General features: G+C 44.5%; 1 protein-coding gene across 2 annotated transcripts in view; it reads left to right on the top strand.

Moving 5' to 3' along the window:
* The first annotated feature begins 6,984 nt into the window (after nt 1–6,984).
* The window catches only part of tango2 (transport and golgi organization 2 homolog), a 30,367-nt gene continuing 12,053 nt past the window's right edge, over nt 6,985–25,298 (top strand). For both annotated transcript variants that reach the window (XM_080530594.1, XM_080530593.1), the window contains exons 1-3: nt 6,985–7,031; nt 11,634–11,769; nt 23,864–23,952. In XM_080530594.1, coding sequence (XP_080386720.1) covers nt 11,714–11,769; nt 23,864–23,952 — 145 coding nt within the window. In that variant the 5' untranslated portion in view covers nt 6,985–7,031; nt 11,634–11,713. The remainder of the gene's footprint in view (nt 7,032–11,633; nt 11,770–23,863; nt 23,953–25,298) is intronic.

Raw genomic sequence — 25,298 nt, 5'->3', positions numbered from 1 at the left:
GAGGCCAGGCCCACACTCAGCAGTAAAGGTTCAATAGGACAGCGTTTTCCCACAGCCCCACTACAACAACCACTCACGCAAAAGATGTTAAAGCAGAGCAAACAACCACATTATGAAGCTCCCCCCTCTGTGCTCTGTTCTCTTAATCACCCACACAAACAAACACATTCGAATTAACACGGAGGTCTTATTTCTCCCTGAACCGTCTAATGATTTCCCTTACCGTGTTCCACTCTTTCAAGTTTCCGGTGAAACTGTCAACAGGAGAGCAAAAAAAAAGGAAGCCAAGAATAGCCAATAGCCATATCGTGATGAATATACAACACGCAAATCTACTGTGTTCAATCTAGCGGCTTGCCCTGTTCGTTACCTCACAGGAGTCCATTTTGCAATTCCATCTACGGTACAAACTCTGGCGCTACGGTCCACGTTAGTAGTAGTAGTGCACCGTGGTGGCAGTCTGGCTGGCACTTTAACCACACGTGGTCAACTCCCCTGACATGTTGTCATGCAGGTGGGGAGGGGAGAGGCTTTCCGTGGCTGTCTGGGCTGTCTGATACACGCTAAGCAGCTCTTATCCCTGGACATAATCATGCCAGGGCAGGGCCCAGCAGGGTTAATCCTTAAGCAGAGGAAAGCCCTGTCTCAGGTGTCCAACACAGACAAACACCACAGGAAACATTGTCTTTTTTCCCCCCTGGCCGCAGAGAACGTGACTGAGAGCTGGGGTTGGGGGGGGAGGTGTGTGTGTGTGTGTGGAGGGGGGGGATGTGGGACGATTGCAATTACTGCCATTCCAATCCACTACTAGCAGGTCATATTATTTAATATCAATCCGGGCCGTTTGCTACGAGTTGACAGCTGCAGAGTTCATTTTGGGTTAAGTCCTCCTGAGTGATGGAAGGTCACAGCGATAGCACTACACCACTGATTGTCTCTCGTGGTTTTAGCCATTGTCGTCCTGATATTGGGGGGGGGGGGGGGGGGGGATGGGGTGGGAGGGATCAACCAGGAATCGTCAGTAACTTCCTCCTATTTGCTGTATTCATTTCTATCCATGCCCAGAGGGATTTTGGGGTTTAATTGCTCCACATTTATGCATAGCGTACCTCGGTTGCACTGGGGGAGGTAAAGACATGGGAGAGGATTAACAGGCAGTCAGCATGTCACGAGATAGAGGCCGACTGTAATAACAGTTCCATCCCGGTCCCAGTGCACGGAGAAACGATGGTGCGAAATCTGCTTTAAAAAACCAATCTTGACACAAGAGTTCACCTTGTGTTTAACAGCCGAGACACATTGAAGGGCAATGCTGCGCCGTTCTGGCCTTTGAGAGGGTACATCTTTCTCATAACAACCTCAACACTATATCTCACGAGGAACGAAACTAGATGATACGAACTGAAAGCGCACTTTATTTGGGCTAATCGACGAAAAGACCAGAGAGGTTTTTCCCAAGCTTCTAGAAACCCAATATTAGAAGTATTGATCTCTGTGGGTTCTCTATTCTTCAAGTGTACCCAATAAAAAGGCTAAACCCCATAAGGAGGCTAACAACAAGAAATACAACAACAACAACAGCAACAACACACATAACACATACCACCTTTATTCCCCAGCTAGAACAGTTACAGACTCATATTTTCCTATGCTTCATAAACTTCTAAATCTAACCCCAGACAGAAACCAATCAATAAAGCCTTAACACACACAGCTCCTCTGGCTGTATGTTGCTCTGGCTGCTATGTTGGGGCCAGACAAAGACGAGTTATTTCCTTTGCAGGAGGGATGATTTAGAACAGGTGCCAAGAGCCATGCCAGGGAGGCCAGGGGAGAGGGCCAGCGGTGGGTTGGAGGCGCATACCAAGCGCCGGCCCAGGGGGAAGCGCGGCTCAGCCTCCCCGCAGGTGGCAGCTCCATAAAGGGCCATTCACTGTGGCCCTGGCCTGGCCTCTCTCACAGTCCCAGCATGCCCTGCTGCCCACTGCCCTGCTGCCCGCCGCCTCCTTAACCCCTCAGTCAGCCACTTCCGCTTCTCAACCACACAGCCGGGAGAACCGTGTGATATGTAGGCTACACATACTGACTGATCAAGACGGACTAAATGTGGTTTAACTTGCTCATTTGGGTTGAAATATTATCCACATAGACGAGGACTGCGGTAGGCCTACTGGAAGGGGCTAGCTTTGTTTTTTTTCCTCACTTCACAATATACTGTATATATATACACGCCATTTAGCTGCCACTTTGCCACGCTGCGGGAATCAAACCCGAAACCTTGGCGTTGTTAACGCCATGCTCTGCCACTGAGCCACAGAGGACCACTTCATCGAAGCAATAGGTTTGCTTTTCCTTGACAGAAGCATCAGGCAGGTGGTGTATAATTTTCCAAGGATCAGACACATCTTCCCTTGCTGCTGTATGCGTTCCATGGTACGGTACACATCGTTTCCATCTCTCATGCGCCACTGACTAATAGAAAAGGGCAATATGAACAATACAAATGGTAAAAACATTTAATGGTGGAGCCAGACAAAGACGAGTTATTTCCTTTGGACTGACTTATATAGCGCCTTATTCCAAAGCGCTTTACAACGGCCTCTCATTCACCCATTCACACACACATTCACCCACCAATGGCGGCAAGCTACCATGCTACCTGCTCATTGGGAGCAATTTGGGGTTCAGTGTCTTGCCCAAGGACACCTCGACATGTGGCCAGCTGGGGTTTGAACCGCCGATCTGCCGACCTTGCGATCATTAGACGCCAGCTATACCTCCGGCGCCACAGCTGCCTTAGATGATCTACAATAGTTCCACTGTGGCACGACCATTTGCAAGGGCATGACATGTATTACAATCTTGCTTCTAACATTAAGCAATAATCAGGGAAGCGTACAAAATGATGACAGAGCTACACAGACCAACCTACACGCTGCGATACTTGATTACAGACTTACGTTGCAGCAAATGTGATATATACGCAATTTGCAACAGTCCTCAGGGTGTCGTCTTCATCTTGATAAAGACAATAATGCTGGTAATGCTCTGCCACACAAATCGAAAAACTAAAACAAATAAACTAATCACCTATGTATAATGACCTGTTCGAAAAGCGAAAAGCACGTCGGTTTCAATAGCCTCTAACTACCTCCAGGCTCTCTGGAATGAGATAAAGTCATCTGAGGTTGGGACTAGGGAGAAAGGCAGACTTCTACTCTAAAGCACCTCATTAGCATGCGAAATCGGCCTGGAACGTTCCACCGTGAACAGGCTTGACAATCGAGGCCAAGTTCCTAGACGACTGGCCCACCATTGCACACACAGAGAGACGGAATGATCACAGGTAGAGAGGCACGTGAAAGGCATACAAGATTTCCGAGGACATATTTCAACACACCACGTAGTAAGAAATAATCCATCCATACAGGTTTACTCCCACGAATTATGTAGGTTTTACCATAATCCTGAGTCGTGTTCACATTCCTTTCATTCTTAGCGTGTTGATAATGACAGGTGACAAACCCACCAACTGTGGAGCATGAAGATACAAGCTGCCAACGCTAAACTAGAAACTCAATATCTACTGCAGGGATGAATTCAGTGCTGCTGCCTATACATTATTGTGTGTTCATTCCTATCTCACTAGATTTGTGTGCCGTATACTAACCTACTTCCGGCTCCATTAGAACAATATCAGTGATGCAAGATCAAGTGCCTGTCATGTGCTGTTGTGCTGTTAAACTATCCAGGTTTGTGTCATGGTGAACACAGCAGAGTGCCGACAATTCATCTACCTTTTCCGGTGAGCATCCACCATGCTTCAACCTTGCTATTATTATGCTTTAGTCAAGTGGGTCTTGTGTGGGAGATATTCCCACTCTGAGTATGGCTTCCTATCCATTTCAATAATCACTTCACATGAACCATGACTGAAGGTCCATTCTAATACGACGCGGATCAAGTCGCCTCATTATCTCAGTGCGCGGTGCAGTGTAAGTTTGTTTCCCTTCCATATAAAAGGGAAGTGAGATAAATATGAAAAGAAGATTAAAAGATCAGGGATGCTCAAATACAAAGGACAGCACAATCTCTGTGAAAGGCAGCAATAGAGTAGATCATATATGAATGAATTCACTTTAAGACAAGTAAATGAAATAAAATCGGCTAGTGTTGGGTAAGAAAGAAAGAGAGAATCGTTTTTCTCTGTTCTCTATACAGTCTGGTTTATATGTAACACCTAGCATTGCCTAGCAATAAGGAAGCCTTCACAGAGGGTTTCCGTTACATCTGTGTAAAAAAAAAGAAAAAAAAAAGGATAACCTTCATATTTACAGTGTATTATCTGTTGCAGTCAGATTTAATAGAGGAGTTCAGCTAAAGTCAATAAAATTGCTGATAAGGCCTTACACAGTACGCCACAGAGAGCTTCCAGAGAACATCAGTGTAGCCTATGCTCATCTATTTATTTAAAGGAAGAAAAAAAAAACAGAAGCAGTCAAATTACATATGTTAAATCCCTTCAATCCATCCATGGTAGCACTGGATTCATGCCTTGATCCACGTGAGGAACTTGCCACCAACACAGAAAGCAGTTATTTCCATGCATTCTGAGTCGTGACATAACATACACTACACATGTAAATGAGAGCTCCTACATTTGAATGTCGAAAAACTGCCACCTGGGACAAAACGCTGTGGCAGCAGCCTGTCAGAGCATGACCTTGTGACTGACGGCAACAGCTATTTATATTCATTCATACTAAAACTGCATATGGATGCGTTTCAATCCCACTGCATCCATGTTTCCCCGCACAACCGTCACATCAACTGATTTGAACACTTCAGATGTCTGTCTCCACGGTGATAGGCACAAACATGCATTTCATTAGAACAGAGAGCGTGTGTGCATAAAAGGGGTTCGGTTCAAGCATTTGAGAGCACCATAAGAGTGAAGCGGCGCATCTCAAATATTTTCCAGCAACTCGCAACTGCCCCCTTTTCTATACATGGTACATTACAAGTAGAGAGACTCTCCATGGATACACCCAGGAACTCTCGGGGGGAAATAAATTGATGTTCAAACGATTGACAGAGAGAGAGATGTCTTCAAAGGGAAGATTTGTGATTTGGTATAGCCTACCTATCAAAGTAATAGGAAGGTTTCTATTAAATCGCATGGCAGTAGCCAGGTGCCCTAACAGGTCAATATTGACTACTCAATTATCCTGAAATGATAATCATCATGTCATCACACGATCGTTTCCAAAATAGGCAAGTGAAATAATAAAACAAAGTTGTTCTACAAAAAAGAGATCTATTATGAACAGAGAGTGTATTCGGAAATATATTGTTGCAAATATGCAGGTTGCCCATTTATTATAGGCGCTCCAGACAGATAGGCACTTTTCCCTTTGACACACTCGGTAGCCTCTCTGCAGAATAAGAGGGTATAATATACGGTCATTTGAAATATACAGCAGTTACTCGACATTTGCATGTTTACTGAGCGGTTATGCGAATAAATATTACTGAAGAATGTGCCGGATATCATTTGGTTATCAGCAATATGTCGTAGTACGCATGAGAATACTGAGGTTACTGTACACTGCATAGACCAATCATATACAGTATCTGCAATCGATGGAATGGGGTTAGGCTATTTGTTTAGCCGATGTATCTTCGTTTAATTAAACATGTATGGCTCATGGCTTCAACTGACTGCGATAAAAGAACACCAACTCCGCGTAAATCCCCACACTCCCCGCTGGCACAAGAAATCCTGCAATCTCCATGACAATCGCAAAACACTTTAGTCTACAACAATCTATGAATACGACTCACACGGCTCCTATTCTATGCGGTTGGTCCAAATGTTTCACAGATGATGAGGGACATAACAGTAACAAAAGGATTCATGCTTGATTCTTACCTTCTCCTCCTCCCTTCCTCTTGAGTTTAGGAACAGCACGCGCACGCAGAACGTAAACTTGATCACCAGATGGTCCCTGGTCCTCACCTATAGTCACCTATTTTGCTTCGACTGGGAATTGCACCTCAAGTAACCCACAACGCACTTGCATGAACAAGTCCCCTCTTTTCAGTCCATAATTAATTCAATATGAAATTGAAGCAAGCTTTATATTACTATTGATAATGATAGGCTCCACTATCCATTTGCAAAGAATGCACTGTGCAACTGCTAAAAAAAAAAAAAAAAAATCCCAAGTAGGCTATTTTATTGTTTACTGCAAACAGTGATGTCATTCAAAAGCAAATTGCAGTAAATTGTTTGTTGGAAGGTTTTGTCCCGTTACACACCTCTCACCAAACAGCCAGTGCAACAAACTGTCAGAGCGAGTGTCTACCATTAGGTCCGCCCATTTTGCGGAGCCTTCGAGGAACAATGTATTATTGATATTTAGATTGGGTTAGTGCACTTTCAATCAAATAACAATAATACATGTCTAACGTGATTGGTTAAAACACATCTTTTTTGCATAATTACGGTGCTAAAGGATTCAACCGTGGTCTGCTGTCAATAATCAAAATATGATTTGGTCGCAACTTTGTGTCATCATGCATTATATCTCGAATATCTTGCTATATCATTTACCTGTGTATGAATTACGATTACCTGCAAAACATTATTTTTTCCTGAATTAACTCACAAAAGAATCACAATAATCTATTAAAGAATGTTTTGATTTGACGAGCCACATTTATTGTAAACTTTCGGAGGAAATCTCTTGATTAGTATCGGCCAATCACAGTGTGTGTTGATTAGTATCGGCCAATCACAGTGTGTGTTGAAACACGGTGGTCAAAAAACAAAGTGCACGCGATTTAGTGTTCAACGAAACCCGTCGCGCTGCGGCGGAGACCGAACACGTAACGGCACGTTCGGCGGAGAGAGCCGGTGGAGCTTAGTACCGCCACATCGAGTGCACCCAGTTTGCTTGCTAGCCAACCACATGAAACGATGTTCAGTCGAGACGGCAGCAAGTACAACGGACCAGTGAGTACTTCAGGTAAACATGTGTCGCTAGCTAGCTAAACAACAATACAACTTACATGGATAACAGAATTAGTTAACCCTCTAAAGAAACACGACTTACACTTCTTTCGCCTGTAGCTTGCTAACTAAGTTGGCAAACGTTATGACCCTTGCACCTCTATATATGTAGCTTGCTCTAGCCAGCTGGCTGTCATGGTAGCTAGTCTCTGTGCTAGCTGTCCTCTGTACAAGTGAAGTTACAGATGGTTGTCTTATGTCTCTGCGGAGGGGACAGTAGCCTGTCCTATGTCTCTGCGGAGGGGACAGTAGACTGTCCTATGTCTCTACGGAGGGGACAGTAGACTGTCCTATGTCTCTGCGGAGGGGACAGTAGACTGTCCTATGTCTCTGCGGAGGGGACAGTAGACTGTCCTATGTCTCTGTGGAGGGGACAGTAGCCTGTCCTATGTCTCTGCGGAGGGGGCAGTAGACTGTCCTATGTCTCTGCGGAGGGGACAGTAGACTGTCCTATGTCTCTGCGGAGGGGACAGTAGACTGTCCTATGTCTCTGCGGAGGGGACGGTAGACTGTCCTATGTCTCTGCGGAGGGGACAGTAGACTGTCCTATGTCTCTGCGGAGGGGACAGTAGGCTGTCCTATGTCTCTGCGGAGGGGACGGTAGACTGTCCTATGTCTCTGCGGAGGGGACAGTAGACTGTCCTATGTCTCTGCGGAGGGGACAGTAGACTGTCCTATGTCTCTGCCGAGGGGACAGTAGACTGTCCTATGTCTCTGCGGAGGGGACGGTAGACTGTCCTATGTCTCTGCGGAGGGGACGGTAAACTGTCCTATGTCTCTGCGGAGGGGACGGTAGACTGTCCTATGTCTCTGCGGAGGGGACAGTAGACTGTCCTATGTCTCTGCGGAGGGGACGGTAGACTGTCCTATGTCTCTGCGGAGGGGACGGTAAACTGTCCTATGTCTCTGCGGAGGGGACGGTAGACTGTCCTATGTCTCTGCGGAGGGGACGGTAGACTGTCCTATGTCTCTACGGAGGGGACAGTAGACTCCTATGTCTCTGCGGAGGGGACAGTAGACTGTCCTATGTCTCTGCCGAGGGGACAGTAGACTGTCCTATGTCTCTGCCGAGGGGACAGTAGACTGTCCTATGTCTGCGGAGGGGACAGTAGACTGTCCTATGTCTCTGCGGAGGGGACAGTAGACTGTCCTATGTCTCTGCGGAGGGGACAGTAGACTGTCCTATGTCTCTGCGGAGGGGACAGTAGACTGTCCTATGTCTCTGCGGAGGGGAGTCAGGGGACAGTAGGCTACAGCGGGACAGGGCCCTATTCCACGAAGCTCGATAAAGTTCTAAGCCTCGATAAAGTTCTAAGCCTCGAAAATGTTAGCTTGCGTTCGGTGCCATCAATGTGGCTCAAATAATTCGCTGCTTGGTTGAGCTCCTTCTGAGTCAGATATAATTAGCCTGCTCCCGACCAGGCTAAAACACAGGCTATAGTCATCCGTGCGTCAAAAAAGGCTCACAGGCGGAAACTAAACCCCGAACGACAGTTCCTCATGTGTCTTTTAGGAAATATTAGTTCCCACTTCACACGAGATAGATAGATTAGATAGTTTGACTGTGTGATAGATAGATAATTTGATATTTTGAAAGTGTGATCGATCGATAGATAACTTGATATTTTGAAAGTGTGATAGATAGATCGATAGATCAATAAAGAAAAGAGTGTAAAAAAAAAAAAAAAGAAGTAATTGTCTCAACTTGCATTGCTGTCATCACAGCGGTCTGGCTGGCGTAGTGGTTAAGGCAGCCGACTCGAGTTCCAAAGGTTGCGAGTTCGAGACTTGACTAAGTCATTTTTTTTTTTTACATTTAACCGAAGATTTCATGCAAAGGTTTCAAACACCATTGTAATCGTGTCAGTTCTTGTAAATTAGCCTGCACCATAATTTTATAGCCTACATACTTTTTTAGATGAGATTTTAGATTAGATTCAGACAACGAAATGCAGTAAAAAGTGCGTCTGAAGCGGGATTCGAACCACCGATATAAAATGACAAGTGAATCCTATGGCAGCGGTCGATACCACTAGGCCATTGTGGCGATATGACGGTTTGTAGCCTGCTGCGGATATCACCACAGTAGTAATATTCATTTATTAAAATATTAACATATACAGGGGTGCACATAACTTTTTGGGGCCAGTGCTCAGAGGAGCACCTAGGGATGCTGCTTGGTGCTCCCCGAGCTCGCGAGTCACGACCCGTCCCACAGGATGGATAAAAAAGGGATACATGGATAACTTATATTAGCAAAACGACATTTATTCATAAATAAAGATGAACGAACAAATGATTGTGTGCAAAACAAAAGAAACAAATGCAAAATCAAATGACTGCTCTTTAAGCATGAAAGTCTGTCAGACTCCTTTAAACACAATGAAATCAACTGACATCTCTTTAAGCACTAACTGAATGTCTGTTCTTTAAACACAATGAAATCAACTGACATCTCTTTAAGCACTGCTCTGTTCTGTAAACACTGAAATCAACTTTTCAACAAAAAGTTACAGCCTAAGCATTTATTTATGCTACAAGCTTAATCATCATCACTGCTCTCTTGACTGCTGTAAGTTATCACTGTCCTCAATTTCAACCATGGTAGAGGATGTTGTAGGCTATCACTTTATTTTGATTGCTTATTATTTTGATTGTGCAACAAAGTCTTTTTTTTTTTTCTAATAGAATTCCCAACCATATTCCCTGGGTCAGGGGTCTACGTGCGATAATGAAGCTGTAAAACAAACGTCTGAACGTTTGAAAGCTTCAGAGAAAAGAAACGTGAAGTTACTTGGTGTTGTTTTTCCTTTTAGCGACGAGTCGTTCGGGACTGAATTGTCACGTGTCGGCGTGATAACCGTGCGATACGCGATACGCGGAATGAAAGTACAAGTTACGATACTTTCCGAATGTTTTCGTGAGGGGAGTTGCCGTGGTCGTTGTGATGGCGTTACGGGGCTTGCAGTGATGCAGCAGTCAGCAGTCAGCAGGTGGATTTTGAGGAAGTAAATTCCTCTCCCAGCTGTTGGTGCGCAAGAGCGCGTTCATGCCGCTGATCTTCCGCGCAGCATGCATTTTGGCGACGCATGCGCACTGGCGCACCAGTTATGTGCACCCCTGAACATATAACAATAACTGGGGCTAGTATGACCTACGCATTTAATCGGTCAGCAATTTCTTGCCAAACCATTTCCCTCGCCTTGTTAATTGCGGCAGTATTGCACTATTTTACATCTTATTTTTCCGTCTTCATAAAAATCAATAATTCGGAATGCTGCGCAAATGTAGTACCCCTGCAGAGTGGAGTATCTTCATTTCGACAGATCGACTCTTCGGGGCTGCGTATGTCTGCGTGCACGTGCCCATATCGAAGATTTGTAAGCCTGTCTTCTGTGCACACTGATGACACAAGGCTGATCCTCGTTCGAGGAATCACCTGAGGCTTGAATTCCAATCTCGAGTTGCCTGAGCGCCGCATTTATTTATATCGCAGCTATACTGATCCACCTTTAGTGGAATGGCCCCCAGGTCACCATAGCAAGCTGTATCTTCGTTTACATGAACTAGGTTTGGTACTTGTTTTGTGTGTCTGAATGTAGACTATATGATGAACATAGCTACTGAAGTGTCCCTGCTCTGATGGTGGTGTTGTCATTCAACCAATAAGGATACCGACTTAAGACATTGACCCATTTGAGTCTAGTAGACAATGTTGTGACTAGTGGTGCACTGCAGGGACTGATGCTGGAGAGGTGCATGCAGTAGTGTGTGTGCGAGCCTTTGTTTGACCACTTGCCTCATCTGGCCAAGTGAATCACCTAGTTTAATGTTATCAGTTGTAGGTCCAGATGCTGTACTAGGACATTAACCCTACTGGAAGTCGTGGCATTGATGCTAAATTAGTTGTTCCCACTTCCCAGTCCATCATCTTACCTGACTTAGTTTGAGAGCTAGGCTTAATAGCTAGCTAAACCAATCAGATGTGTACTAGTGAGGGCTTGTCAGCAATCTCGCTCCCCTACATTCATAGGGGCCATCTATATATATTTCAGACCATCTACATAGAGCAACAATGCATTAGAGACAAACCATTCAGGCCGTTACTTTTTAAGGGGAGATCATAATCATGTGCAGGGTTTAGAATTTGATGACAAACGTATCGGCTGTTTTATTTGCATCCAATATCGCAGCTCATTATAGACCGAACATCCTTCTAAAAGTCGGTGTTACATTTTGATGGATTAAACCGAGGTGTGCTAGTCTCTACGGCCTTGTATCGTTTTGATTAGTGTGGTGTAATGTATGTTTAGATATTCTCAAGGGCTCAGGGTAGGTCCCTGTGTGCTGCAGTAGTAGGGCCACAACTCAATAGCATAATACGACAGGCCTAGCTATATGAGATACTGTAAGAAATATTGATATTGAAAGATAGATTTTTTTTAGCCCTAAACTCAGTGTTGGGTTGCTCTTTACGGTGGGGCTCGGCAACAATGTCCTCAGGCTCCTTCCCCTCATACTCACCTCCTCTCATTCCCCCTGTTTGTTTCTCTTCCAGTCCTTGTCAAAATGAGCGAGCTTTGAAAGTGTCTGTACACAGCAGCGTGACAGAGAGCGTCTCCTGTCCCCAACACCCTCATGTGTATCATCTTCTTCAAGTTCGACCCTCGACCTGCATCCAAAAATGCCTACAGGTAAGGTCTCTCTGCCTACAGGTAAGGCCTGTCTGCCTACAGGTTAGACCTCTCTGCTTTTCTCATGATATTTTTCAGACAGAAAGGTCTCATTTGACGTCGTACCTGTGTATCAGATGGCTGATCTTAAAGCGATGCAGGCCAGTAATCTGCCCCGCTGTAATTGAACCCTTAGAAATCAATGTCCCAGATCTTCTTATATTCTAAGCTCCTCTCATCTCCTCATTATAGTAGAATCCTTTCAAGATGAGTTTGGAGATTTGCACCATCTCAGCAGTAGATACAGTTGGAAGTTGGATGTTTACATACACCTTAGCTAAATACATTTGAACTCTTCCAAAATTGTTCACAATTCCTGACATTTAAACTTAGTAAACATTCCCTGTCTTAGGTCAGTTAGGATCACTACTTTATCTTAAGAATGTGAAACGTCAGAATAATAGTAGAGAGAATGATTTGTTTCAGCTTTTATTTATTTATTCACATTCCCAGTGGGTCAGAAGTTTACATACACTTAGGTCATGTTCTCACATGAAAATCCGAATCATGACCCGGAGCAAGTGGATGAGATTGCAACATTGTTGCATAAATTATTTATCTGATTTGCGTTCTCACAGCCCTTTATTTAAACGAAGTAACATACGTCACCGAAGCAATCAAAGCACGCAATCGAAGCAACAGACGTGGTAGTTGATTGGTCTGAAAAATTGAAAATTGCCTGTTCGTCCTGCTCTTATCCAGATCAACACGCATGCGCTGTTGTTTTCCTATGGACTGCCTCGAGCAGCGTTCTCACCAAAAACGACGCAATACAAGCGTCGTTTCTAACCGGAGCGAAACCACCCTTTTCAAGCGGAGCATGTGTCGGTTGTTTGCTCCGGGAGTGACTTCGAACGCACGTTCTCACAGCTCCAAACGACGCAAAGCAGAGCAAATTCTATCCAAAACTCTGATTCCAAGTGAAGCAAATGTTCTAGTGAGAACACACCCGTAGTTAGTATTTGGCAGCATTGCCTTTAAATTGTTTAACTTGGGTGAAATGTTTCGGGTAGCCTTCCACAAGCTTCCCACAATGGGTTGGTGGAATTTTAGCCCATACCTCCTGACAGAACTTCAGTCAGGTGTTTAGGCCTGCTTGCTCACACACACAGTTATGCGCACACATTTTACATAGGATTGAGGTCAGGGCTTTGTGATGGCCACTCCTATACCTTGACTTTATTGTCCTTAAGCCATTTTGCCACAACTTTGGAAGTATGCTTGAGGTCATTGTCCATTTGGAAGACCCATTTGCGACCAAGCTTTAACTTCCTGGCTGATGTCTTGCTTCAATATATCCACATAATCTTCCTTCTTCATGATGCCATCTATTTTGTGAAGTGCACCAGTCCTCCTGTAGCAAAGCACCCCCACAACGTGATGCAGCCACCCCGTGCTTCACGGTTGGGATGGTGTTCTTCGGCTTGCAAGCCTCCCCCTTTTTCCTCCAAACATAACGATGGTCATTATGGCCAAACAGCTCAAGTTTTGTTTCATCAGACCAGAGGACATTTATCAAATAGTAGATCTTTGTCCCCATGTGCAGTTGCAAACCGTAGTCTGGCTTTTTATGGCGGTTTTAGAGCAGTGGCTTCTCACTTGCTGAGTGGGCTTTCAGGTTATATCGATATAGGACTTGTTTTACTGTGGATGTAGATGCTTTTGTACCTGTTTCCTCAAGCATCTTTACAGGGTCCTTTTCTGTTGTTCTGGGATTGATTTGTACTTTTCGCACCAAAGTACATTTATCTCTAGGAGACAGAACACACCTCCTTCCTGAGCAGTATAATGGCTGTGTGCTCCCATGGTGTTTATACGTGTGTACTATTGTTTGTACAGATGAATGTGGTACCTTTAGGCGAAATTGCTCCCAAGGATGAACAAGACTTGTGGAGGTCTACAATAGTTTTTCTGAGGTCTTGGCTGATTTCTTTAGATTTTCTCATGATGTCAAGAAAACAGTTTGAATGTAGGCCTGAAAATACATCCACAGGTACACCTCCAATTGACTCAAATGATGTCAATTAGCCTATCAGAAGCTTCGCCAACCATGACATAATTTTATGGAATGTTCCAAGCTGTTTAAAAGCCCAGTCAACTAACTTCTGACCCACTGGAATTGTGATAAAGTTAATTAATCTGTCTGTAAACAATTGTTGTAAAAATCTACTTGTGTCATGCACAAGGTAGCATGTAGTAGTCTTAACATGAAATTTGTGGAGTGGTTGAAAAATGTGTTTTAATTACTTCAACCCAATTGTATGTAAGCTTCCGACATCAACTGCATCAGATGATGAGCCAGTAGAGGGGCAGTGATGAAATCTCTAGAGAGATGCTGCTGTCTTTAATTGGCTGTCATCAAAGGCACCATGCAAACCACAGTGGACCTGACAGTGTTGGGGAAGCTACTTTGAAAATGTATTCAACTAAATTACTACTTATTTACAAGCGAAGATGTGAAACTACTCTAAAGCTTCCTTTGAGAGAAATATCGTTGTCAAATTAAAGCTAGTTTGGCCCAACACACAACAGTCAGTTACAGAAAGATGACTAGTCCATATGACAAACTGAACCACCTAAACACTCTGAAATCACTGAGGAAGATAGAAACAGGTGAGGTGGAGCAAAGTGGGGAGAATGGAAGAGCAGTGATGGAATAAATATTAGGGAAGTTTGAAGTTCAAGGATGGAATAATAGTTTAAATTGGTTCATTTGTTGATGCTTTATTCTCATTCTTCCTATGTGCGTTGATGTGATGTTGTGCGCTCGATAAAGGTTCTGCTAAAACAGCACGACATAATCGTGACCAGGTTATCACACAGTGTTCACCATTAACGTGTAATAATAATAATAATAATAACTTTTTATTTGTATAGCGCTTTCCCTGCAAACGTTGCAGCTCAAAGTGCTCCAATCATTATATAATCATAATTTAATATTTTTTTCATTTAAAGGCAATATTAAATAGATGTTTTTTTTTTGTCTTGATTTGAACATATTTGCTGAGGTTGCATCCCTAATGTAAACTGGTAGTGCATTCCATAATTTGGGTGCATAAAATGAGAATGCAGCCTCACCAAATATTTTCTTTCGTACATGTGGTACACAGCATCCAGCATCAGAGACCTGAGAGCTCTATTGGGCTGATATGCTAGCAAAAGGTCTTTCAGATATTCTGGTGCTGTGCCAGTGAGAGCTTTATAAACAAGCAGAAGGATCTTGACATCTATTCTGAACTTAACAGGAAGCCAGTGTAGAGTCTCTAAAATAGGAGTTATATGAGCTCGTCTGCTTGTTTTGGTTTGGTTATGTTGACATGCATCGCTAACAACGCCTAGAGACGAGTCATGGGCTTCAGGTATTGTACTGAGTGTCATCTCCTCGCAATTCATTGTAACCTGAGAGCACAGCGGTAGCATATCGAGTATCCTTAATGAAATCTAGAATCCGATATGATCGAGTGTCTGTCACAGAGAAAATCATTATTAATCAGGTCAGTCAGATATATAACGTAATGATAACTTGTGTTAGTCGGTCTTGTGTCCACTCGTGTAGAGTCTGCTTTATCGTGTCCATAAGCGTACAAAGTTGTACTGGAGAATACATGTTTGTTTTTATTCTTAACCTGCTCCAATCCTTTCTCTATTCTCCAGTGTTTTTAGTCCCAATTCTTCCAAATAGTGAAAATACCACCGCTCATCCATGATCAGACTTAGCTGAGGTGCTGGAACTGAAGAGTATCAATAGAGTGCCAAAAAAACAGCATCCGCACACTCAAATCTGGGCAAAAACATAGTTTATTGTGCAAGCTTTCGGTCATAGACCTTCTCCAGTCCCAATTCTTCCACAACTACCACCAAGCTAAAGCAATATGTAGTTAAATGGGTTGAGCTACATGTAGTGGAACTGCTCCCAAGCCCTGGGAGCTGAACACCATGTCGGCTGCAGAGCGAGCAGGCAGCTAGCGCTAACCTCCGGCCTCTGCTGACTTCTCACAGTGAAGGGCCTTGTGGGCAGAGGTCAGAGGACTAGGAACACTGCCTCACCGTAGCCAATTTACAGCCCTGCTTTTTTCTAATCCCTTTTGGGCTACAGGGAGCTCTCTCCACCTGGCCTGGGCCCATCTCTGCCTCTGCCCCTGAGAGGTTTTTCCCTGGCCTAAGGAGGTCTGTGTGTGTGTGTGTGTGTGTGTGTGTGTGTGTGTGTGTGTGTGTGTGTCTGTGTCTGTGTCTGTGTCTGTGTCTGTCTGTGTCTGTCTGTCTCTGTGCGTGTGTGTCTGTGTGTGTGTGTGTGTGTCTGTGTGTGTGTGTGTGTCTGTCTGTGTGTGTCTGTGTCTGTCTGTCTCTGTGCGTGTGTGTCTGTCTGTGTCTTTCTGTGTGTGTCTGTGTGCATCTGTCTGTCTGTGTGTGTGTGTGTGTGTGTGTGTGTCTGTGCGTGTGCGTGTGTGTGCGTGTACTGACTCAGTCTGGACCCAGAGGACATGTGAAACCTAGCGTAAGCATCTTCATGGTCGAATGCATGGAATGTTCCATGGAATGTCAGGCAGTGGAACAAGCAAAGAATCACACCAATGTGAAGAATGTTGTGCCACTCTGGTTTTTGTGGCATTTGCAAGTCTCTGTTTCTCCTAGTAACACAGTACTGCCGTGTTCAATCACGTATCGCGTCCATTGATCCATGGAAGTAATTGGATGTGTATTTTTTATTTTATTTTGCTATGTCCTATTCCCATTGACTTTGTTGAGAAAAAAAAAAGGAAAAAGAAAAGTTTCAAACATTGTCTCTTTCGACGAATTAGTGGCGTAAAGGTCGACGCGCTGTGGTCAGTCGGCGCGTGGAGGAAAGATGGCAGCGGTCCTACCGCTGAACGACGTCAAGCTGCGGGTCGCACGCCTCTTAACGCACGTGCGCCATGGCACCGTCTCTAGCGTGTTGTTGGGTGTCTTGTTGTTGCACTCCTGTGATTCCCCCAGGCCCAGATAAACAGATGCTCCCCTGTAATGGCATCATTAGCGGCCGGGGGGGGGGGGGGGGGGAGGAGCGTTGACTCTCGGGGCACACACACACACACGTGTCATTAGCCTTTGATGTACAGGGGTTGACCCCGGTTAGGTCAATTTGTTCCCTTTTGTTCTAAAAGAATTCCATACTCCCTCTTAACAAGATTAATAGCCACCGCGCCGCTGCCACGAAGCACCCAGAAGAAAGATACAATTATCGCTGCGACGGTCATTATAGTTCAGCGGCCTAATTCTCACCGGTACCCGTGTGCCCTGAACGAACATGCGTGTGTGTGTGTGTGTGTCCTGTGAGAATAATCGAGTGTGATGGGTGTGTAAATGAACCGTTAATAAAAAAAAATCTGGGAAGGGTGGAACCTTACCACACTCTCAGAGAAGACGTAGAGAGGCTGAGAATATCCTCCTGTAGGTTATCCAGATACCTGAACGTTTGGCCCTAGGCAGACCTGACTGAGCATGGTCCAATCACCCATCCATACATCGTGGCCTAGATCTGTGTGTGTGTGAGTGGAGCCGGGCGGCACGGGAAGAAGAACTACCTCAGATAAGAATCACCCACAGTGCTTCCACTTTAATGGAGTCCCCAGTGACATTCCCTATACAGCCCGGCTATAAAGCCACGAGCTGCTCTGATGAAACCGCTCACACCAGCCCCACAGACACGGTGTGCTGTGCACAGGCCACCACTCTTCTGCTGCTACAGAGCTACGGTGTGTTCCGCTGCCTCAGCATAAGTCATATATAGGGCAGCCGAACTGGAGGAAAACTGTTTGTGTGTGTGTGTAGTGTGTGTGTGTGTGTGTAGTGTGTAGTGTGTGTGTGTGTGTGTGTTTGTGCGTAGTGTGCGTAGTGTGTGCGTGTGCGTAGTGTGTGTTTGTGTGTGTAGTGTGTGTGCGTGCGTGTGCGTGCGTGTTCATAGATTGTAGCCAAACAGTAAATGAAGTGAAGTCACACAGTCATGCAATGTTGCTAAATATCTGACAGTTGTGCAGTGCTAGTAAAAAAAAAAAAAAAATGTCAAATGCAACATTAAGCCCAGCAGTGATAAAGTGGGACATTAAGGCCTGCTGTATGTATTACTGGGTTATTGCACGACTACAGGGTTAGAATTAGTAGGTAAGTGGTGCTTGCTTTAGCTTTGACAGGCTACCATTGATTGACAAACTGGCAGGGATAGCGGCAGGCTAATGTCGTCACGCTCAAACAGTTTCAAACGACCGCTGGGTGAGGCGCTGTAAATAGTGGCGCGCTCTGCACACTGGAATGTAAAAGGCCCTATCTCTCCAATGACACGTTGAATAGCGAAGACGGAATGTCGGACTGTAAATTTAATTTCGGAGGCCATGATTGTAGAAACGTTTACGGTTTAGCTCGAGAGCTTCGTACCGTAGGTATTTCGGTGAGTCGCTCCCTCCTCCAACGTGCCCGTGGGTATCTGTCATAGAGGGGTCTGACTGACTCACAGACACTTTGGCTGTTCAGATTGAAGCCATCATTAGAGTATTCCTGGACAATGAAGACATAAAAAAGAGGGAGGACAGAGAATTTTATACAAATATGAAAAACCAACATTGATATTCTAAGGAAAAATAACTCTTGTTTTATTTTTAGATAATTGCTAAATTCCTCCAAACATTTGTCCAGAAAATATCAAAATAAATCAAATGATTGAGAAGCAAAACAATTTTCCCATGTCTTTTTCGATCCTATGGATCATCATCGAAGGGAGTCCCCATCCCCCCCTCCCCCTATCTCTCTCACTGTGTCCGATACGCTCCAGTGGATGAATCCTCATTTGCAGGCTCCGCTGCTTTGGTGAACACAGGGAGGTAGTAGGACACAGCACAACCGGATCCCAGCGCTGCCCGGAGTCACCGGCGTCCGTTAATCGATCTTTACGACTCTCCTCCTAATCGATTATCCTCATGAGCGACTGTCCAGCGGTTCTGGAAAGGGAGGGGGGGGGGGAGGGATAGGCCTAACGGGTTCAGCTGTGTGTGGAGTAGAGAAGGGGAGGGGTGGGTGGCGGAGGGGGGCGAATCATGGGGAGGAGGGGCACTGCTCTCTTGCTCCCCCTTGTGTCTGAAACAGATAAAGCGGCTCAGTCAAAGTCAGGCTGGGAGTGTTCAGGGTGATTTGCCAAGTATGCCACCCTCCGAAGTAATCTGATGTCTGATTGAGAGAGCTGTTATTGGGTGTGTGTGTGTGGGGGGGGGGGGGGGTGTTATCTCCAGAGGGCTGGTGTGGGTTGTTGGTTGGTCTCCATCCACCGGCAGCTTCTCCGTGGCCCCTCTCGGCCAGCCGCGTCAGCGATGCAGTGCTGCTCGCCGGTCGAAGAGGCGGGTGGATCGACGAAAAGGTGTGATTATCGACCCGGGTTTTATCAAGCAGATTTGATGGTGTGGTGGACTGGTGGTGGTAGTGGGTGTTGCTGATGTGTTCTAACGACCCATGCCGTGCAGCAGCGAGGGCTGCTGGGGGGGGTGATATATAGAGGTAACATGCACGCACGCATGCAGCCTCGTCTGTGTTCCAGAGTCCAGACTCCGTTTACGACGCGTCTCTGTCTGCCGTTACGAACGCCGAGTCACGCACACACATACATACACACACCCTTCACACACACACACACACACCCTTCACACACACACACACACACACACTTCACACACACACACACACACACACACACACACTTCACGCACACCTTGCGTCATATGGTGGACTTGGACCTCGCATTCCATGTGCAGACAGCTATACTGGGTTCATATCATACATACATCATACTATACTGGATGTGTTCATATCATATGTCATTATACTATACTGGATGTGTTCATATCATATGTCATTATACTATACTGGGATGTGTTCATATCATATACAGTTAGGTCCGTAAATATTTGGACATTGACACAATTTCTATAATTTTGGCTCTGTATGCCACCACAATGGATTTGAAATGAAACAATCGAGCTGTAATTGAAGTGCAGACTTTCAGCTTTAATTCAAGGGGTTGAACAAAAATATTGTATGGAACGTTTAGGAATTGCAACCATTTTTATACATAGTCCCCTATTTTCAGGAGCTCAAAAGTAATTGGACAAATTAACATAATCAATAAAATGTTGATTTTTAATACTTTGTAGAGAATCCTTTGCAGGCAAAGACTGCCTGAAGTCTGGAACCCATGGACATCACCAAATGCTGGGTTTCCTCCTTTGTGATGCTTTGCCAGGCCTTTACTGCAGCTGTTGTTTAGTTCATATATACTTTAGTTGTTGCTTGTTCATATATACATTATACAGCCCTTCTGGGTAAAGTCCCCCGTCTACCTCTAGCCTGCTCTCATTCACCACAGAGCAGTTACCAGGCACGGCGTACGAGATGGTCACCGCTTAATGTTCCCGAGGCCGTTCCACAGTTTTCATATCGTGCACCGGGGGGCACGGCATCAGTCCGCGAGGTGTGCTTCACCTAGATGTAACGGTGCCCCTAAACGAGTTTAAAACTGATGGAAAAAATAATATTCCGGAGTAGTTTTCTCTTGGGTCGGATCATGTCGTTGCGCTGATTGTGTTTGTCTGTTTTAAATGCTGTTGTCATGTTGTTGTTGACTGCTGCTGCTTTCTTGGCCAGGTCTCCCTGAGAAAGAGACTTTCGGTCTCAACGGGGTTTTCCTGGTTAAATAAAGGTTACAAAAACGAAAGAAAATAAAATAAAGAAAAAAGAACTTGTACAGAATAGAGATTCTACAAGCCCTGGGCTCAGTCAGGACTACAGCCGCTGCATGTCTCAATCATGGACGGGCACACACGCTCTTCCGTCACTGGAAATGAAACAGACGGGAGAAAAAGCATTTAACCACATGTCAAGATGAGCACAGTAGGTTGAAGTCTCTCTCTCTCTCTCTCTCTCTCTCTCTCTCTCTCTCTCTCTGTCAATTCAATTTTAAAGGGCTTTATTGGCATGGGAAACAGATGTTTACATTGCCAAAACAAGTGTGAAGATAAAAAAAGAAAAACAGGCTAATGTACGACTAGCAGGGGTGCAAACTTGTCACCTTTTAGCCGTTTTTACCTCAAAATAGCTAGAACATAAATGTTCTTTGTTTTCAGGCAAAAAACTATTTTGTCACCTTTTTGGGCCATCACCAGTTTGCATCCCTGACTAGGATAAAAAACAGAGGTGTGTATATACACTGCTCAAAGAAATGAAGGGAACACTTCAAGGATATGCCTCCCCAGACCATCACTGACAAGCCAAACCAGTCATACTGGATGATGACTTGATGATGTTGCAGGCAGCATAGCATTCGCCACAGTGTCTCCAGACTCACAGACTGTCACATGTGCTCAGGTTAGGGGTGGGCATCAATGATCGATGATCGATTAATTGATCGATAAGGTCTTGGTCGATCACAAAATATTTTGATCGATAATCATTAATATATATATATATATATATTTTTTATAATAATAATGGAAATTAGTTTGTCCACGTGTCACCAGATTGCGTTCGTCTCTCACCCCTGAACATGTTAACATGATCATCTTTCTGAACAAGAACCAGTAGGCCTGCCGCCTACAGTCTCTCGCTGGAGTTTAAATTTAAGTTAAGCTGGACGCTCTTAAGGACACTAACGTTTTCAGTCATCCTCCTATTTGTGAGTAACTGTTTTTTTACTGCTCCTATGGTGAGTTACCTATTTTCTATATTTTTATTTATAACGTAAAATGTGTTTTTAAGTTAAACAATTTAGGCTACTCACTGCCTTGTTTAAGAGGATTGTTATCTGACTGTAGTGTCTAGTTTGGATGTGAATGAATGAATGTGTGCAATAGCAACACAAAGAAAGTTTTTTCCCCAAGGAAAACATGCTTGTTATTTCTGCCCTATTTTTTTTCCCGATTTTTTTTTTGCTAAAAAAAAATATATACCGTATTTTCCGCACTATAAGGCGCACTTAAAAGTCAAAAAAAAAAAAAAAAACGACAGTGCGCCTTATAATCCGGTGCGCCTTATATATGGATCAAAATGTAAAAATTACATGACCAATATTTTTTTTTTAATAATAATAAAATGTTTCAGTACGACTGGTAAACTACAAAGCCGCACCGCTTGCAGCATTACGGTAATCAGTAAACGACGGCCGCCATCTTGGAATCTCCGTGAATGCTATGCTATTGTTATGCTATCATGTGCTCTGAATGGATGCCGTACTCACCCAACTGTTCAATTCGGACACTGAAGAAGAATAATTCAAGGGATTCGTGGACGAGGAATGAACTGAAAAAGTGAGCTTTACGTGTTATACATAACTGAACAATGTTGAGTTATGCACTAACGTTTGATTTAGTGGTATCAGACTGTTTCTTTTACTACGTGTTTACTGAAATAAAGTTTGAATGTTTGACTGAATTGAATTAATGAACATCTCATCCCTCTGTCTCCATGTCATTGTAGAACACCCATGCCTTTGGAATGTGAAGCTTGAGGTCTACAAAGACAAAGAAAAGTTCCCCTCCACGTTTGGGAGAAGAGTGAACAAGGCTGGGAGATATTGTTAATATTGTTAATATGTTATTGTTAATATTGTTACGTCTCCATGTCATTGTAGAACACCCATGCCTTTGGAATGTGAAGCTTGAGGTCTACAAAGACAAAGAAACGTTCCCCTCCACGTTTGGGAGAAGAGTGAACTTGTTATATTGTTTGGGAGATATTGTTAATATTGTTAATATGTTATTGTTAATATTGTTAATATTGTTAATATGCACATTAACGTTTGAACAACGTTTAAGAACGCTTAATAAAGTTTGACTTTATTTGACTTGTGTTGACATTCCCTTTAGCACAGCTCCATCTAGTGGATGCATAACGCAACCCCAGTCAAAAAAAAAAAACGACAGTGCGCCTTATAATCCGGTGCGCTTTATAATCCGGTGCGCCTTGTATATGAAAACAATTCTAAAATAGGCCATTCATTGAAGGTGCGCCTTATAATCCGGTGCGCCTTATAGTGCGGAAAATACGGTATATATTTATACAAAAAAAGCTTATTGATTAATCGATAATTGATCGTTAATTCGTTACGATTATCGGAAGAAAAAAAAATGATCGTTTGCCCAGCCCTAGCTCAGGGTGAACCTGCTCTCATCTGTGAAGGGAACGGGGCGCCAATGGTGAACCTGCCAGTTCTGGTGTTCTCTGGCAGGTGCCAATCGAGCTGCACGGTGCTGGGCTGTGAGCACAAGTCCCACTAGAGGACGTCGGGCCCTCATGCCATCCTCATGGAATCTGTTTCTGTTTGGTCAGAAACATGCACACGAGTAGCCAGCTGGAGGTCATTTTGTTGGGCTCTGCCAAATCTGTCAGGAAGGATAAGGAGAGAGAAATGGTCTGTGGCCACCACCTGCTAAACCATTTCCTTTCTGGGGGTTGTCTTGCTGTTGCCTCTCCTGTCCACCTGTTGTCGCTTTCATTTGCACCAAAGCAGGTGAAGTTGATTAACAATTGTTTACGCTTCTTAACTAGACAGATCGATATCCCAGAAGTTTAATTGACTTGGTGTTATACTGTGATGATAAAGTGTTCCCTTGTTTTTTTAGCAGTGTATATAGTATACAGGTAAATAAAGATAACTTAAAAGAAAAGTATGGACATTGCAGTTTAAAAAATATAAATACAAATAAATTCGAACTGTAAACATTATGTACAGAGATCAGCATGGGATACATATTTGCAGTTTTCGGTGGTTGTGTTCCATTGGACGTCCTTTTGCTGTCACAACAGCTCGCACATCTGGCTGCTGTTTTTCCACATTGTTGTACTTCACCCAGCAGATATGCCAGGTTTTTTTGCCATTAGTCATGTCTTCAAAATCTTTTGGGGTGTTTGTAATCTGTGGAAAGTATTTGTCTCTGATGTCTTTGTACAGTTGGCAGGTACCGGTAGTTAAAAAAAAGTTGATCTCTCTCTCTCTCTCGCTCTCTTTCCTCTCTCTCTATTTCCTCCTCTCCTTTCCTTTCAGGTTAATTTTGGCTGCAAACAGAGATGAGTTTTACCAACGGCCATCCAAAGCCGCAGACTTTTGGGCGGGCAACAGCGAGATCCTCAGCGGTAAGTACGCCCTCGACGTCAAGTGTGCCAACAGAGATCACCAGAAGAGGCCTCTCCTCTGTTGGCCGTCTCTGAGAGCCTTTATGTCGCAGCACCGCCGCACAATCTCATCTCGCATGCATTCACAGGGCCAGATATTGGTTTCCATGTCAACAGACCACATTTTGAGAGGAATTAATAGGATGAGTTTTATTTTTTTCTTCTATGAATCTTTCCATTCTCTATTAAGAGCGCAACCGGCGGTAGAACATATTGATTCGACAGGGCGAGCGCATCTCCTCGAGTTAGGGTTATGGAATCGAAGCTCCTGGCACAATGCGCGGCCACTGCTTTCCCAACATCCCTCCTACTTCCTGCCGCTCGCACTAGACGAGGAAGACGTGGATTTTGAACAGGCTTTTTAAATAGCCTCGCTTGTTCTGTTCTGTTGTTCCTCTGACCTAACGCAGGCCGAACTACTAGTCATTTCCTACGGAAATCTCCCGGAAACGACACCAGTTTTCGTTGAGATTTTCCACGGATTAGGGCTAAGGAGGGGTCTTTGAAAGGAAGCTCCTAAAGGGTTGCCAGGAATGTTGTCTGAATCGAATCGGCGCAGTTGTTGTGTTCAAGTGATGTTCTGTTCAAGGTTAGCCAGTATAGCCTAAATCTCCTGACTCTTTTTTTTTTTGATTAGTTTTTTTTCTTTTCTTTTCTACTTCTTTGCCTTTGAATCACCTTAGTCCTCCAGACTACCAGGTTACCCCTGGCCGGCACACACTTGTCGTGAAACTACATTTAATTGACTGATGTTTTCCCCAGTCTGATACACAATACGGCCCCGCTGAGAAATCAATCATCCTTTCTCCCCACTGACGGGTGGAAACACAGAGACACCCTCAGTTGTTCATCCGTCTCCTTTCCCGTCAGTAATCGGGGGGTCAGACTCCCAACAGCAGGCCGTTTAATTGATGGCTGCTTTTATATGATGTGACAGGAATGAAGGAGGGTGGCTGGTGAAGCTCTTATCTGGTGTGGGTGGGGGGGAGGGAGGGAGGGGGGGTAGGTAGAGGCAGGGCCCTGATATGAGCTGATGGAAACAGCAGAGAGAGATGGAGGTAGCTCCTTATGGAATTCCAGCAGCTCGTGTGTGTGTGTGTGTGTGTGTGTGTGTGTGTGTGTGTGTGTGTGAGTGTGTGAGAGAGAGACACACAAACACCCCCTGGGGTTTTAGTCCCTGGCTGGGGTCCATTGTAGAAGAGCGCTCCTGTCTGTGTTCCCCCTGCTGGGACCCATGTTTATTGATCCCTCTGAAGTGTACACTTCCAGTAGAGTGAGGCAGCGGCCCCCTTGCACACTCATCCTCT

This window comes from Nansenia antarctica, assembly GCF_963989245.1.
Source record: "Nansenia antarctica genome assembly, chromosome: 5".
Lineage (NCBI taxonomy): Eukaryota > Metazoa > Chordata > Actinopteri > Argentiniformes > Microstomatidae > Nansenia > Nansenia antarctica.
This window is presented reverse-complemented; position numbering and strand designations above follow the sequence as displayed.